Source organism: Nanorana parkeri, unplaced genomic scaffold, assembly GCF_000935625.1.
Source record: "Nanorana parkeri isolate BGI_ZX_2015 unplaced genomic scaffold, ASM93562v1 scaffold2217, whole genome shotgun sequence".
NCBI classification, from domain to species: Eukaryota; Metazoa; Chordata; class Amphibia; order Anura; family Dicroglossidae; genus Nanorana; species Nanorana parkeri.
In genome coordinates this window covers 65,333-80,611 of record NW_017308485.1, presented here as the reverse complement: position 1 = coordinate 80,611, position 15,279 = coordinate 65,333, and the positions used below count along the sequence as shown (strand labels likewise).

Here is a 15,279-nt window from a genome sequence, read left to right as displayed (position 1 = left end):
TGTTTTTTTTATATTACCTGAAAAATCCAATAAACCGAAATAATTTAAAAAAGAAATACGTTTTCTGAATTTGCAGGCAGTCTGCTTGGTTTAGGACAGTGGCTCACTAGGTAGTAAAACCAAGATAAGGATGCTAGGCACCTCTGATGTGGATGAAGAAAGATTAGAATAGTCCTCATCTGTGTACTTGATTCGGGTCAGTGACGCAAAACTATAGAAACCAGGGAGTCAGCATTACAGTGGGCCAACTAGCATTTAAAGATGGAGAGTTCAACTATGGCATTCCCTGTGTTTCTATCACAGCAGGCTTCCTCTAAGGCAAAACTCCAGGGTAAAAACGCCCATTAAAAGATAGGAAAAGCTGCTTTTGCTGCTATACTCTTGTTTTATCAACAGTACTGCTTGTCTGCCTTTGAATATCCTCAGCATTCCGGGTTGAATGATGACCAGTGTCATTCAACCCACTGCCTCTGAGGCCAGGTCATCCTGGCCCTGCACAGTGATCAGCTCATCTCCCTGTCACTCTACTCTCGGCTCTCATCAGTATGCTCCTTATTACAAGAACCGATTTTTTGCGCCTATTTAACCCACAGGGTTAAATAACATTCAGGACTTGTGCTGACATTTTTTTTAAAAATTGGCTGTATTAATGCTAACAGAGCTGCATTCGTCTTCGTCTTTTTTTTTATTTTTATTTTTTATTTGCCTCATTAAAGATCTTAGCGCTTCATTGCAGATAAAGGGAACCTGTCAGAACAGCCAATGCCTGACACATCCAAGTCTCCCCACCAGTACTGGATGCAGCTATTCAGCTGTGTGAAGTGGTGCTAGTTCCATAACTGCCACGTCCCTGTGTGTGATTCTGCAAATGCATGCTCTTTCTTGGCCACTGTATTTCTAAAAGCCAGTAGATACATTTATTTTGGTATGCAGATCAGATTTGTGATAATTCCAGACTTTTTTTTCCCCCTCTAACTAGACTTGGAGCTAAATGGACGCCGGAGACCGGACACACCCTCTTCATCTTCATCTTCCTCTACTTCATCTTCCCCCTCTTCTTCATCCTCCGACTATGACGACTCATCAGATCAGGACTGGGAGGAAGAGGAGGGCTTAAGGAAAAGAGACAGAGACAGAAGGAAAGCTGAGAGGGAACTTCATAGGAGGAGAGAAAGGGAACGGCGGCAGAGGGACCGTGAAGAACAGAACAGGGAGGATAGGCTAATCCTGTCTAGCTTCCCTACTGCACACCGGCCTCTCACTCCACCTCCACCTACTCCTCCCTCACCTCCCAGCAACATACCACCATGTTTGACATGGTTTGAGGTTGATGGCTTACACTGCCTTGTTAAGAAGCTTGAATCTCTCCCCCCAAACAAGAAGTGCCTGCCTGATGGTATTCAAGATCCAGATGCCCTACTTGCAGATATCAGGGTGAGTCTTAGTAAATGCTTTCTGCTCTCCTACATTGTGTCTGGTCTATGTGAATTGCACATTTTGTGGTTCTTTGCTTCATCCTCATGGTGGCCCATGGTTTGTTTGTTTTTCTTTTTTCAAAAATGGCCATTGTGACATGTTCTGGCGGCCAGCAAATGTTGACATTTCTATTGGTCCATGCCAGTTCTTCCATACTGGCAGTTAAGTTCAATTATGGTAATTGGATAATGGTTATGGGAAGATTAGTTAAGAGGATGTGCAGTGTGATGGTTGTGAGTTAAATTAGACCTAAACTCCTTAATGTCATAGATAAATGAAGAGTAATAGAAGGGTTGAAAATGCTAACCTGTCCTAGAGGAGGTGCTGCTCTAGTCTCCCTTCCGTGCTGCCTTTATGTCTGAAGTCTTAGGCCCTTGGTTACATGAACTCTGTTGAAGGGAAAGAATGACTGACCTCCTTCAGCAGAGCTCACACGACCAAGTGCATACGCCTCAGTATATGTAGTTAGCCTTGAAAGGAGCCTAGAGCAGCAATATTTCCAGGAAAATAATTTTCTTTCCTGTCCATTCAGGGACACTGGAAGCCATTAACTTTCCTGGGTATTCTACATTTGCAAACAGGCATTAGGCAGGCCCAGTATAACCACTCCTCTTCCCAGCATGCCTCAGGTCTTTGCTGGTGTCCTAAGCGGATGGACTTTTTTTCAGGAAAACTACAACCACTTTTGATTCTCACTACCCCGGTTTCCCCGAAAATAAGACCTAGTACTATTTTTGGGAATTGCTAAAATATAAGACCTACCCCGAAAATAAGACCTAGTTGTGACCATTCCCAGGGCCGGTGGTGGCATAAGGGGGAACTTGAAGCAGATGCCTCCTCTATAGCGCCGACTCCTGTCACAGGCGGAGTGATACCAAATGCACTCCGCCTGTGAGGAATCGGTGATTGGTTACTAAATTGCTTTTGGAAAGGTACTGCACCCCTAATTGCCCTGATCACCATATTTTTGTACATGAATACATGTAGACTGTTGTACATGAATAAGTGTGGATTGTTGTACATTAAAAGAAAAAAAAATAAGACCTGCCCCAAAAATAAGACCTAGTGTGTTTTTTTTTTTTTTGAGCCAAAAAATATAAGACAGTGTCTTATTTTCGGGGAAAAACGGTATATCGCTGCTTGAGATGGTCTTGACATGGCAGCTATTCAAATTGGCAATTCCTCAGCTTAGCTTTGGGCTGCTGTATCTGGAACCCATTGGACTGGCTGTTGCAGGGCTAGCTTGGATGTGACTTTCAGGCACTGGGTTCTGTATAAAGTGCTTTCAAGACCCTGTTCTGATATCAAGTTTTGTGAAATTGGGATTGCCTCTGCACTTGGCCTGTCTCTGGAGAAGCACTCTGTGAGTAAGCTGATCGGCTAAGCACCAGAAACTAACTCGTTATTTGCACCACTGGGCTTCTTTGAATTTCTCATTTTCCCTCTGTTCACCACAAAGATGAGTTCTGACATCATCCCCTGGGTTGAGTGCTGCGGCACTTTGCACTCCTTACCACCAGTCAGCATTGAGGAAGCATCGCCCCACTGCTGCTCCTGCATTGCAAAGAGCCACGTGGAACAGTCACCTGTAGCCTTAAAACTCTCAACGGCTACTTAGCTGCTTTGCCTCCTACCCTGAGCTTACATGATCACTGCTACACAGACGCAACCTGTCTGTATCTAGACCAGGGCTCAACATTTCCACTCGCCTGCTTGGATTTGGCGAATGAAAATGCAGTGCAGGCGAGTGGAAACTAAGTCAGGCTTCCGGTCGCGGACCTCCCTGCAGAAAGACAAGCAGGTGAGGGGGCTTTATTGTTTTACTTTACATTATGGGGGGCAGGGAACAGGGGGGGGGAGTGTATTTATACTGGGGGGGCAGGGAACAGGGGGGGGTGTATTATTTATGCGTGGGTGTGTTAAGGCCGGGGTAGGGGTTAGGTGGGCAACTGGTGGGGAGTAACTCTTAAGGTCTGGCTAGTAGCTCAAGACTTAAAATTGTCACCCCTGATCTAGACACAGATGTTACAGTCCCACTGCAACAGTTGACTCCAGCTCACACTCTACTAATTGCCCTGGGGGCATTTTACTCTGTGCCTTCTGAAGGCAAAGATGTCTGCAATCTGTATTCCTGTTAGGCTGTAGTTTATAGGGTCTACCTTATCAGAGTTCCATTTAGCATAGATGTTTGAGGCCAAGTCCCCTGCCTTATTGTCAGAACCTCTACAGCAGACGCATAAGAGTTTTTTGTGACCAAATTCATTCAGTTCCTTGTTATTGATGATCACTCCTGCACCTTCCTGTACAGAGTTGATGTCTGATCTCACTGTGACCTTAGAAGATGCGGGCCCTTGGTCACAGTGACCATCTTAACTCGGATTCAGAGTTCCCTCAATCTCTCTGATGTGTTTGTTTTTGAGGAATTGTAGTGTTCAGGCATTAATTCTGATGTGCAAGAGACAGTTTTAGCCCTTATTGATGTGGTACTGCTGTCTCCATTCTTGGGTCTTTCAGAGCGCCTTCTGCTGCAAAGACCTTTCCACTACACCTGTCATGTGAGCTATAACTCTTGATTGGAAGCACCCTAATGGGGCCTGGACTCCACCTGAGCATTAATTGGAGCTTTTTCCCTTTAAGACGGAGTTTGTAAAACAGTCGTCCCACTTAGGATCTACCAGTGACCTACTTTACCAGGGAGACCACTAGGCCAGTAGAGGGCATTCTTACCTCTTAAGGATACTACTCCAACAATAGTTTAATTCCCTCCTGAACACCCAGTTCTGGCTGGTGGGCTCTGCCCTTCACCTTGTTCTGTCTGTGACCTTAATTGTCAAACTTTGGGAAAAGGGCCAAATCCCTGAAACAAGATCTCTTCACGGTGACAGTGTACCCCTTCCTGACAGGGATTTTAGAACAGATATCTGAAGCTCTACCCTTCACCTGTGATGGCTGGCTGGAAGCATCTAAGCCTGTTTCTCGTATAGGTCAGTTGTCGATGCACGTTGGTAAAAGTGCTGGGAGGCAGACGCTGTATCCAAGGTCACCTGACTCATGGTCTTTGAGGGACATCTCTTTGGACCTACTCTTGGCATTATCATATAGGTCAGAACGTTCACCTGCCTTGGCGTTGGAGGCCTAAAGAAAGGTCAACTGAATCTCATCCCTCTTCTTCACCTACTTCTGAGGTAGATTTCACCAGGCCCTGTAAGTTTGGTTCTATGGCCGCCAGTGAGGCTAAAAGCAAGAAACCTGCTAAACCCTCAAATAATTCTTCTGTATGAAGGTGAGTCCCCACTTTAAGTGGGGGAAGTTTGTTAGTCCTTTCAGTAGTATAATAGTATGCTCTTGGGTAGTTTGCTGTTCAGGCATCCAGGTGCAGATAGTACAGGTTACCAAACATACCTTTGTCTCCTGAGGGTGTCCTGAACCCAGAGGTTTTTGTTATAGCTCCTGCACCTGTTCGGCCCCTGGACCTGTGTCCCATCCTCGCCATTTTTTTTTTTTTTTACTGAGAGCGATCCTTTGTTTCCATTTGGACATGTAAGGCCATCAGTGGTGCCTGGGCTTCATCACAGTCCCCATTTTTGTCATCCTCCAGAGGGGTTCTCTGGCCTGTTTGGTCAGCTGGGACCAGCACCTGCTGCTGCCTGACCTAGGGCTCTGACATGGCAGTGTTGCCCCTGCACACCTAGTATTGCTCAGGGTGTTTGTTCTAGTCTCTGTCTTAGTGCCTTCTTATGGCATCCCCATTGTGGGACATTCAGATGACCTGTGAAGAAAACAGTCACCCCAGGCTCTAGGAGACACCTGCCCAATGGTCTAAATGACTGCAAGATTCGTCTGGATCTGGTTTCTCACAAATCGGTGTTTGAAGCTGTCCAACCGAGGATGATATTAACCAGTATGGTTATTTTGTGGAAGAGTCCAGGGTACTAATGCCCTTCTGCAGTTGGTCAGGGACCTACCAGTCTCTTAACCTTTGCCAGAGGTTCAGGTGTCAAGGGGCTCTTCCTCTGCCGTTTTTCCCCATATCCTCTCCATCTACCTCGGTTCCTGAACAGTCTAACTTGTCTGGTTCAGAGAATCAGCTAGTTTCTGCTCTGTTCACTCAGTCTTTCCTATCAGAAAGCTGAAAAGGACTTCTCTCCCCATCTTTGGAAGGTTTCAGTGCTAGGAGGATTCCCACCTCCTGGGCTACATTGCTAGATTTCCAGAGCAAGTGGTTCCTCCTACATTGAGGGATCCCTCCCTGGTCAGGTCTCCTGATGCGGTTGCCTCTGGACAACATCTAAGTGCTATTGTGTCTTCACCAGTAAGGATTGGGAGAAATGTAGTTAGGTTCTTGTTGTAGATAAAACTGTGGGTTTTAGTCTTGTCCACGCTGCTTCCTCTAAGTTTGATCTTCTGGAAACCAGTTTTTCCCAACTGTTGGCATGTGGACTTCTCCTCAATGTCCATAAGCTAAGATCTGCTCCATAAGTGGAGAATTTATGAGGAAGGCCTGTGGCACAGTGAGCTGTCTGCACACTAAACAAGCTAGTTTTGTGCTGCAGGTATTCTCTCTCGGTACCAGGGAGTGCCTTATTGACTCCATGTGATCCTTCCACCTTGGTTATGGCCCTTCTTTCCTGCCTCTTTTGCAGACTATTGAAGGAGACTTTTCTGACTAATTTCCCTGTTTTGGGTTTACTTAGGTGAATATTCTTCACTGTCCTGGCAATATCTCTGGGTTCTTCCCTGGAAAGTTTTGCCTTTAAAACAGACCACTATCTTGCTGACAGCCTTCTAGACATGGAGTTCCTTGTTCTTGACCTCCCTTTTAAACCAATTTGGTCTTCCTCTTACGGGGACATTGTTCCTAGGTTCCTCGTACCGGTACCAGATTTCTACAGTGGAGCTGTCTTTCTGCTCTCCTTGTTGTCCACGTTCAGATTCTGATATTGTTAATCGCTCTTCCCTTCTGATTGAATCTGGTTCACGAGCTTCAAGCTTCTTGTCTATGGTTTGGTGCTCTTTCCTATGTTGATTAATTCCTCTATGGCACTTTGGGTTTGTGACCATTTTTCTTGGTCTTTGGGCATCAAGCTTGTTTCTTCAATCTTCTCTTACAGCCTTGTTGTCAGATTCCTCTCATTAGGCAGGGCTTTCAATCTAATCCTGAGTCACATTTGGGTGTTGGTCCTTCAAGTAGTTCTTGAGCTGCAGACAGTGTTCAGTCCTGGTTCACGTCGGGTCTGTTAGCAGTTTTTTGCTGTTTGCTTCCTCCTCAGTTGGACTGGTTTAGGACGTTCTGAGAGTTATGACTTCTGTGTTCCTCAATGGACAAGAAAGAAAATAATATTTTTGTATTCACCGTAAATCCTTTTTTTTGGATTCCAATGCCTGAAAATAAGAGAACTAATGCAGTAAGGATGCACCAATACTGGTATCGGTATTGGTGCCGAGGCCGAGTATTTGGGGCGAGTACTCGCCCAAATTCTCCGATGCTTAACCCGATACTTCTGTTATCAGGAAGCCGGGCAGTGAGTTATTACACGGCACCCGGCTTCCTGACTGGCCAGAAAGCCGACTCCATGCTTGCTCGTCACCAAGTGACAAGAAGCATGGGGACGGCTTCCCTGCTAATCGGGAAGCCGGGTGGCGAGTCATTACACGCCGCTTGGGTTCCTCAATGATCTTCTGGTTTCGGTATCGGCGAGTACCGGAAAAAAAAAATATCGGTACTCTATACCGACATACTGGTATTGGTGCATCCCTATAATGCAGCCACAATATCTAAGGAGTGGTAAACTGTAATATGTTAAATTTTTGTTTGTGGATTTAGATACACAAGTCAGGGCTTTAGTGAACAGAATATGATGTCCCTGCACAGAATTGAGTTCTAGGTGTGAGGTCAGCTGTTATGCATACAGCTATTAAAGTATTTGTCTGCCGTTGGTATTATGCTGTGTCTGATGCCCATCTTTATGAAGCCTACGTGTATTGCTATGGTCTCATCATTTGATCAATTGCTGTAATAATAAGGTTCTATTATGTGCAATTGTTATCCTATCAGTGAATCAGTGGGATCGAAGTATGTGATATTCTATTCTAATAGATTTCTGTTATGCTGCTTTTTGTTATTTTCACTTTTATTTAATGCACACACAATGTATATATATTTTTTCAAAGATGACGACATGATTGCCGTGTTAGTTTATTCTAACTTCAAAATTAGTAGTTGGCTGTGTGAGAGTCATTGGAGTTTTCTGGTGGCTGTGATGACCTTAAATAACAGCTCCAGGATTTGTTTTAAATTAACCCTTGCAGCATGGCTATCCCCTCACTGCAGGGGATAGGCGATTGTTTTGGTTTAGCGGCAAAAACAAGGAAAATGTACTCGCCTGATCATCGTTCCTGTCTGGCTGTTAGACTGCTTGCCACAGCCTCTTCTCCCCTGGCCTCTGGCCGTCTAAGGACCCGTGACATCATCACGTCTAATGCAGGTCGTATCGCAGCCAGAGTAAAGGGGGATAGAGGTGTGCAGTCACTGCCGCAGGACCGAAGATCGGGTGAGTATATCTTTTTTTTTTATTTTTGCTCCCAGACCAAAATAAACCCCACTGCAAGGGTTAATTAAAAAAAAAAAAACAGTCTTTAAAACCATTCAACCGAGAACTACAGTTCTAAATAAAGATGGCCAGGTTTGCTAGTTCTCAGATTATTATAGCAGAACCCCAGCATTCCAAAATGTTTTGGGGTAAGGTGAGCCTTATGAGTCTTCTTTAAACCCAATCCAGGCCCTCCTGTTCCAGAGATCCTTCGGTTTCAAAGTTGGTGTCCTGCCATTTGCACTTTAGGTGACTGCTGGGATTTTTCCAACAACTGACTGGTGCCAAGTGTAAAACCGCATTATTTCTATGACTGAAATAAAGCTGCTGCAGGCATAAAATTCTGGCACCTAGAGCTTCGGCAGTTTGCATTGTCCCCTGTGCATTCAAATTCTGGGCCACTCTGAACTTATACGTGTTTCCGCTTCGGGATAGTATCAGAGCTTACCTGCCCATTCCACCCCACACTCTTCAAAGTCCACTAGAAATCTGTGAGGTGGTAGCAAGCTCCCATCAGTACCAAGAAGTGCCGGAGCTTTGCCCGTTCAGAATGGCCCAGCATTTGGGGGGGTCACAGCGAGAGCCCCTGGCTGCCTGCGCTTTATCATTCATTGGGATCTTCTGTTTGTTTTTTACATGACATCGTTTCTTATCCTTCTATTTTGGAATTTTTATTCCTCAATGTTTGATTGCATTTGGGACTTTCCAAATATCTCTCCTTTGACAGTAGGTTTGAGTATTTTTGTCTGGTGTTAAATTACCGCTTTTAAGTGTTTGTCTAGTGTTTTTTGTGTTTTTAATTCTACCATTGGGAGCTGTCGGTTACTTGTCTGGAGCTACACAGCTCCCCAGTGTGTGACACTGGAGTTTTACAGGTCTTGACGCTAATAAAAGACTAGATTTAGCGCCCATTCACTCATATTGAGGTGACCTATGTTATACCGCGCCGGATCGGCACAGGTCACCTCAAGGACCCAGAAAAAAATGCGTCTCAATGACACCATATGCCATGGTTGGCCCGAGATCAGCACCATGCAACACATAGGGGGGCCTTCATCAAAACTGGAACAGACAATATCTGGAGTAGTTGCCCATGGCAACCAATCAGCTTCAATTCTTAGCCTGCTTAGTTAATATTTGAAAAAAGAGAAGCTGATTGGTTGCCGTGCACAGCTGCTCCAGATGTTGTCTGGTCCAGTTTTGATCAATTCCCCCCATAGACTGGATTTTTAATCAATACTGTATCAGAAACAAGATTTATTCTAAAGGTGCCCATACACTGCACTATTCTCGTACGAGAATCGTGGGAAATCGCACGATCGTGCAGTGTATGTAAGGCGTGCGACCGTTTCTACTGTACGGTCGCACGTCTTCCATCGAACCAGCATGCTAGAAAACCCGCCGAGAATCGTACGATTCTCGGCGAGTTAGTGGCCTGCATGTTCAACAACTGCCGAACGGGCCGGTGTGCGCACCCGTTTGCAGTCATTGTAAGCCCGCCCCTCATTACAGTCATCGGAAGCTCGCCCCACAGGGGGGCGGGCTTGCGATGATCGTAAGTACCATCTGCCTGTCCAAGATTTGCGAGGGTTGTAAAGTGTATGGCCAGCTTAAAGGTGCCCATACACCTTACAATTATCTGCAGATTTTCTGTGGTCAGATGGAAAAGTGCAACAGATTGGCCCAGGTGGAGATTACTCCATCCACACAGCAAAGTGTAGATGGAGGAATCCGTTGCACCTTTTTCATCTGACCACAGAAAATCTGCAGATAATGTAATGCTGGCCACAGACCTTACAACCATCGCAAGACTTTTGTCTTGCAATGGTTCTAAGGTAATTTTAAAAAGCGTACAATCTGCTGAGGGGCGGGCTTCCGATGATCGCAATGCTGAACGGGCAGTGTGCGCTTGCGCACACCGGCCCGTTCGGCTTTTGTCTTACGAACATGCCACACACCCGCCGACAATCGTGCGATTCTCGGCGGGTTTTCGAACATGTTCCTAAGATAAAAGTCGTGCAACCGTACAGTAAAAGCGGCCGCACACCTTCCACACACCTTGTGATAATCGTACGATTGTGGGATTTCCCACGATTATCGCAAGGTGTGTAGGCACCTTTAGGTGTATGGCCAGCTTAATGATGATCACACTTACACACTCAGCCATGGCTGATTGGCTTGCCAGCATTGCAATAGATTGAAAGCTCTTCTTCAATTCTTCTTCAGTTCTATCACTTTATTTGCGTTGAATGATCGATTACAGAAGAACTCCAGGCAGACAAAAAAACGTACCCTTGCAGGGGGGCTACCCCTGCACTGCAAGTGTTAAGTACTGGTTTGGTCTAGGGAGCTGAAATAAAGTAGATTGCCTTACCTGATCCTCAGTCCCTCCGGTCTGTTACACTGGACACGCAGCCTCTGCGTCCCTGGCAGTCTAAGGATTATTGACATAATTACGTGCTATGTACGTCTATTGACCTGCATTAGACATGAGGACACCAAGGGACATTCCATAGATGGAGCGAGGGGGGAAGAAAGGTGAGCACTCACCTCCGGGACCAAGGATCAGGTGAGTAGATAGAAGTAGCATGCAACCCTTGCAGTGCGAGGGTAGCCCTACTGGAAGGGTAAGTTTCTTTTTTTGTTTGGGGGGGAAGGAGGTTGGTTTTTTTTGTTTTTTCTTCTCTTTACCTGGAATAAACCAATACATGTGCAGCCACCTTTACAGTCTAACCACCCGACCATCATACACGTTATAGGACTGATTCTGGTAATAACCAATGACCCTACAATTATGATTGTGGGAATAAACCTTGCAGATCGCAGATAGTGGCGTCATGGGGACCTCGGAGCAGGTATATAATATGACCTCCATGTCCATGTCCCATTTGCAGTATGTATGCCCTCTCACTCACTGGCAGCGGGAATCAATGACATAGGACAGCAGGTGTAAGCAGCAATGGAGCGGCTCTGGGATATACCGCTAATCCGTCCAACAGTGGCCATCAACCTAGCACCATCTGTCAGTAATGTGATGCTGTGGGCACAGCCAGCCTCGTCTGTGTCTAAAATCTGTTCTCTTATAAAACCAAATTTTACTACGAAAACATTCACTTTTTAAAGCAGAACTCTGGGCTAGCATTAAAGACACAAACTAAAGCAGCTCTGTCATTATTAATGCATCTTCTATTTATTTAAATGCAAGCAGTGTAGCTACCTTGGTACTGGATTTGGCCTGATATCTGTACAGCAGAGCTTAGAGTGAAGAAGGGAAAAGCAGCACAATGAGCAAATCCAGTTGTGCTGCGATGAAAGGGGCATGCTGATAGGAGAAAGAAGAGCGACAGAGAATGAGTTCACTGTCCAGTCATTGGGCAGGGGTGGAGAGAAGTCCTGTAAGTGTTACTAAACTGCAGCGGGAAGAAAGACAGGGCTGTGCTGTGTGGCAGAGGTGTGTAAATATCAAGACTGGATGGGCAGGAATGCAAATAGACAATGGCAACAAAGCAATATTGGTTCTTACAATTCTCTGAATCATGTGACAAGAGGGTGCTAACGAACCCAGAAGCACTGTGAAATCTCTGCTGAATGTGGGTACATTGTATTCCATAAAGTTGAATTCGGCAGAGGTTCTAACTTTAGCTCATTTGCAGCTTTTACTGATTGTTACTTTTTGTCTGGCGTTGGCTTGCCCTGGTGTCCATTCATGAGAATCTGCAACTTTGCCCTTTTTGTTTTGAAAGGCCATCCTAACTCTCACCCTTGGCAATAACTTGGAAAGGGGGAGCATGTGACCTTCTCCCTGTCCTTGTAGAATTCAGTGTTTGGGCCTAAGGGACCAATCACCAGATGTGAACACTGTCACATGGGGGGAGGGGAGCTGGTCATTAACATTGTATAAGCCCCGTCAGAGACCAGCATGGGGCTCTGACAGATTAATGGAGCTGCAAGGAAGCATGGGGAACGGTATCAGTGGGTGGGGGGAATCTTAATGGGCAGAGTGATAGATTACCGTCATTGTAAACACCACTCTAGTAGTCTGATTTCGGCCTGTACTCGTTTAAAGGGAATCTTTCCTGAGAGAATTGTGGTGAATTGCATTACTGGGGTCTCATTTTGCAAACGCTAGTTGCTTTGGTGTCACGATGACCCTCTGGAGTCAGTACTTTGACTCCATAAAACAGCATGCCGATAATGCAGTCTAATGGTCTTCCAGTTTTCCACATCAGCGTACTTATTTGGAGTCCGTGATTTGGAACGTATTGTAGCTAAAGGTCAGTGGAAGGGTCAGTCAACTTCCATTTTCAGGAGGCGGTCAGCGATGGAAGCTTCCATCTTTCTTATAGGAAAGGCTTATATTAAAGCCCAATACCAGCTTGAGTAAAGAGACAAAAATGGATCCCCTAGCAGCTCTTTAAAAAAAAAAAGTTTTAGGTGCCACACCCCATCCGTGGTGCAGTCCCCTGCAGGCTACCATCAGTCCGCTTGTGCGGTGAATGATGCCCATTGTAATTATCTCTGTCACAGGTTTCAGGAACACTGTGTTCCTGAAGAGAAGAGAAGATCATACCTGCATGTGAAGCTGCTGAAGGAAGAACTGTGTCCAATTTTCTTTCTTCAGAGTCCATCACAGCTGCCTCATGCATTCAGACAAGTGTGCTCTTCACTGCAATCAATACTGTGCTGATCTATTGCAGTGTGCAGCAGATCTGTCCTGGTGCATCTAGAATACCCATGGGTAGGCATTTAGACACATTTTGCTGGCAACTGCTTTTTTACGGTCACATTTCACTTCAGATATCTTTATGCTGAGCACTAGCGTATCGTGGTAATTTTAGGTTTCCCTCGGTATGTGGTCTTTTGGCCAGAAGCAGTAATCGATGACATCCATTTTACCATGGCTCAGACTGCTTGAAATCAGCAGGCCACAGCACTAACCCTAAGGCTGGCTCCACATGTATACATTGCAGTGTTAGCTGCAGCTCTAGTATTTATATAGCGCCAACAGTTTGCACAGCGCTTTACAATATAAGGAAGACATTACAGTTACAATACAATTCAAGACAAGATGGTAAGGAGGGCCCTGCCCCTGAGGGCTTACACTTAAAAGGAGGGGGAATACAGTAGATGTTAGATGACCTGCACTGTGAAAGCATAAGGACAAATATCTTCCCACCAGTATTGTCTGTAGGTTCCCTGCAGCTGATCTTTAACCTTTTCCTGACTTACAGCCATGTCCACCTTTTTGTAAGTGATTATCATTTATTGCGGTAATGTAGAGGTGCACAGATGTATTCATGTGCACATTTTCATGACTCGCATTGCTGGCTTTTTTTATTTTTATGGATTTTTTAGTAGACCTGACTCCTACAAATTCGAAATTCCCTCCACAGGAAACTCAGTCTGTCACTGGGGGTCAGATTGTAAAGCAGCTGACCCCTTCCCTGTGAATCATTGTAACAAGATCACTGCACGCCAGGTCTGCCTTTCCGGTCACAATAAACTATCAAGGTGCCACAATGAATACTAAATACTAATGGTTTAAAAATGAATGGGGGGAGGGAGAGAGTGCTAATTTACACAGACCGCTTGCAGAGCACAGAGGTGGCCATGTCAAAAGAAGTCATTAAGAGATGAAGAGGGCAGCTAACAAAAAAAAGTAAATTTCTGTGTTCACATACAGTGAATGTATATGCCCACACTACTCGGTGTACATTGCTGGCATATGTTTTTTTTTTGTATTCCAGAGCTACAACGTTTGTCAGTCAACCAACAGCCCCAATCTGTATTGAATTTCTGTTCCCTGAGGTGAGCTCTGGCAAACAGAAATTCAAAATGCATATGTGTGATAAGTGTGTCGATCATCATTGTCATGGTCGGGATGGCCTGTTGTTTCCACAACCTAGCTATAACTAATCTAGCTACTATGAGTATGTGTGTCACGAGTACTCGCAAGGAGGGGGGCCAGTCCAATATACCAATCCCTAGGAGGGCCATCTGCGGGGTAGGAGGGCATTGCAGATGAGTGATGTCACTAATGAATTTAAAGACGGATTCCCAGAATGGAGCAAGTGTAGGGCAGTGCCACCAAATATGGTGAAGCGATCCTGTCCCACCACAATTACGCCAACATAGTGGGGATGAGGTAGGAAAAAACGTGGCCAACTTATGTGGGGTATAGTACCAATTGTGCAGCAGCTTCTGGGTGGATTCCCAATGAGATAGACATCTAGAGGCCTTTAGGGGCCAGGCCATTGTGCGATACCACTGCTCAAGAGATACTGAGAATCCCAATCCCTTTTCCCACCAAGTTATCGAGGAAAGTTTAACCTCAGTCGTGGGAGTAGTTAACATTTTGTAGAAAAAGGAAATACCTTTCTTGTTTGAAGATGTTTTAGAAAAGAAGGCTATTGCACTTCTCAGGTGTGTAGAATCATTGAGTTTTGTCTTAGACAGGAAATGTCTAATTCTAAGATATTTGTAGAAGTCTCTGACAGGAACATTAAATTGTTGGCAGAGAGTGTGAAATGATTTCAACACCTCACCAGAGAAGAATTGACCCAGGTGTGTGATACCACATGCCTTCCACTTGGAAATGCCCAGGTCACTAAGAACATAATCCAGAGTATCCAATGGTATATCACTTAAACATTTCCCAATGCTTGTGGAAGGGGTGAGGCTTAAAGATGTCCACACTCTCATAGTAGCTGTAACTGTATCTAGGTAATATTTAGGTGGAGTGTAGTTTAGAAGCGTAGTGTGCAGCAGCAGGTTTAGGTCAGAAGAGATTATTGCCGATTCCATTCGATTCCATATTTTATCAGATTGGGGGGACCACCAATGTCGGGTCTGGTCTAAAATTGTGGCCTTATAATATTTTGCGATGTCCGGGGCTCCTAAACCTGCAAAGGACTTAGGAGTGTACAAGATGCTTTTCTGTATTCTGGCCTTCTTACCTGACCAAATAAAGGAGTCCAGAATACTTTGTAAGTCTTTCAGGTATGACGGGAGCAATGGAATCGGCATTGCTCTAAATAAGTATAATACATGAGGGAGTACAAACATTTTAACCAGATTTACTTTACCCGCCCATGAGACAGGGGGATAGCATATGTTTTTACAAAGCTCCTTGACTTTATGCAGGAGAGGGGAGTAATTCAGAAGAAACAATTGAGTGCTAGGTGAGGCAACCTGTACCCCAAGGTAAGTAAAT

The 15,279-nt window shown here is 45.1% G+C and overlaps 1 protein-coding gene across 1 annotated transcript in view; it reads left to right on the top strand.

Annotated features, from left to right (window-relative positions):
• Positions 1-15,279, top strand: part of KDM2A (lysine demethylase 2A) — a 97,065-nt gene that overhangs the window by 37,522 nt on the left and 44,264 nt on the right. Inside the window, exon 12 of the mRNA XM_018573052.1 lies at positions 980-1,434. Within this exon, the coding sequence (XP_018428554.1) occupies positions 980-1,434 (455 nt within the window). The remainder of the gene's footprint in view (positions 1-979; positions 1,435-15,279) is intronic.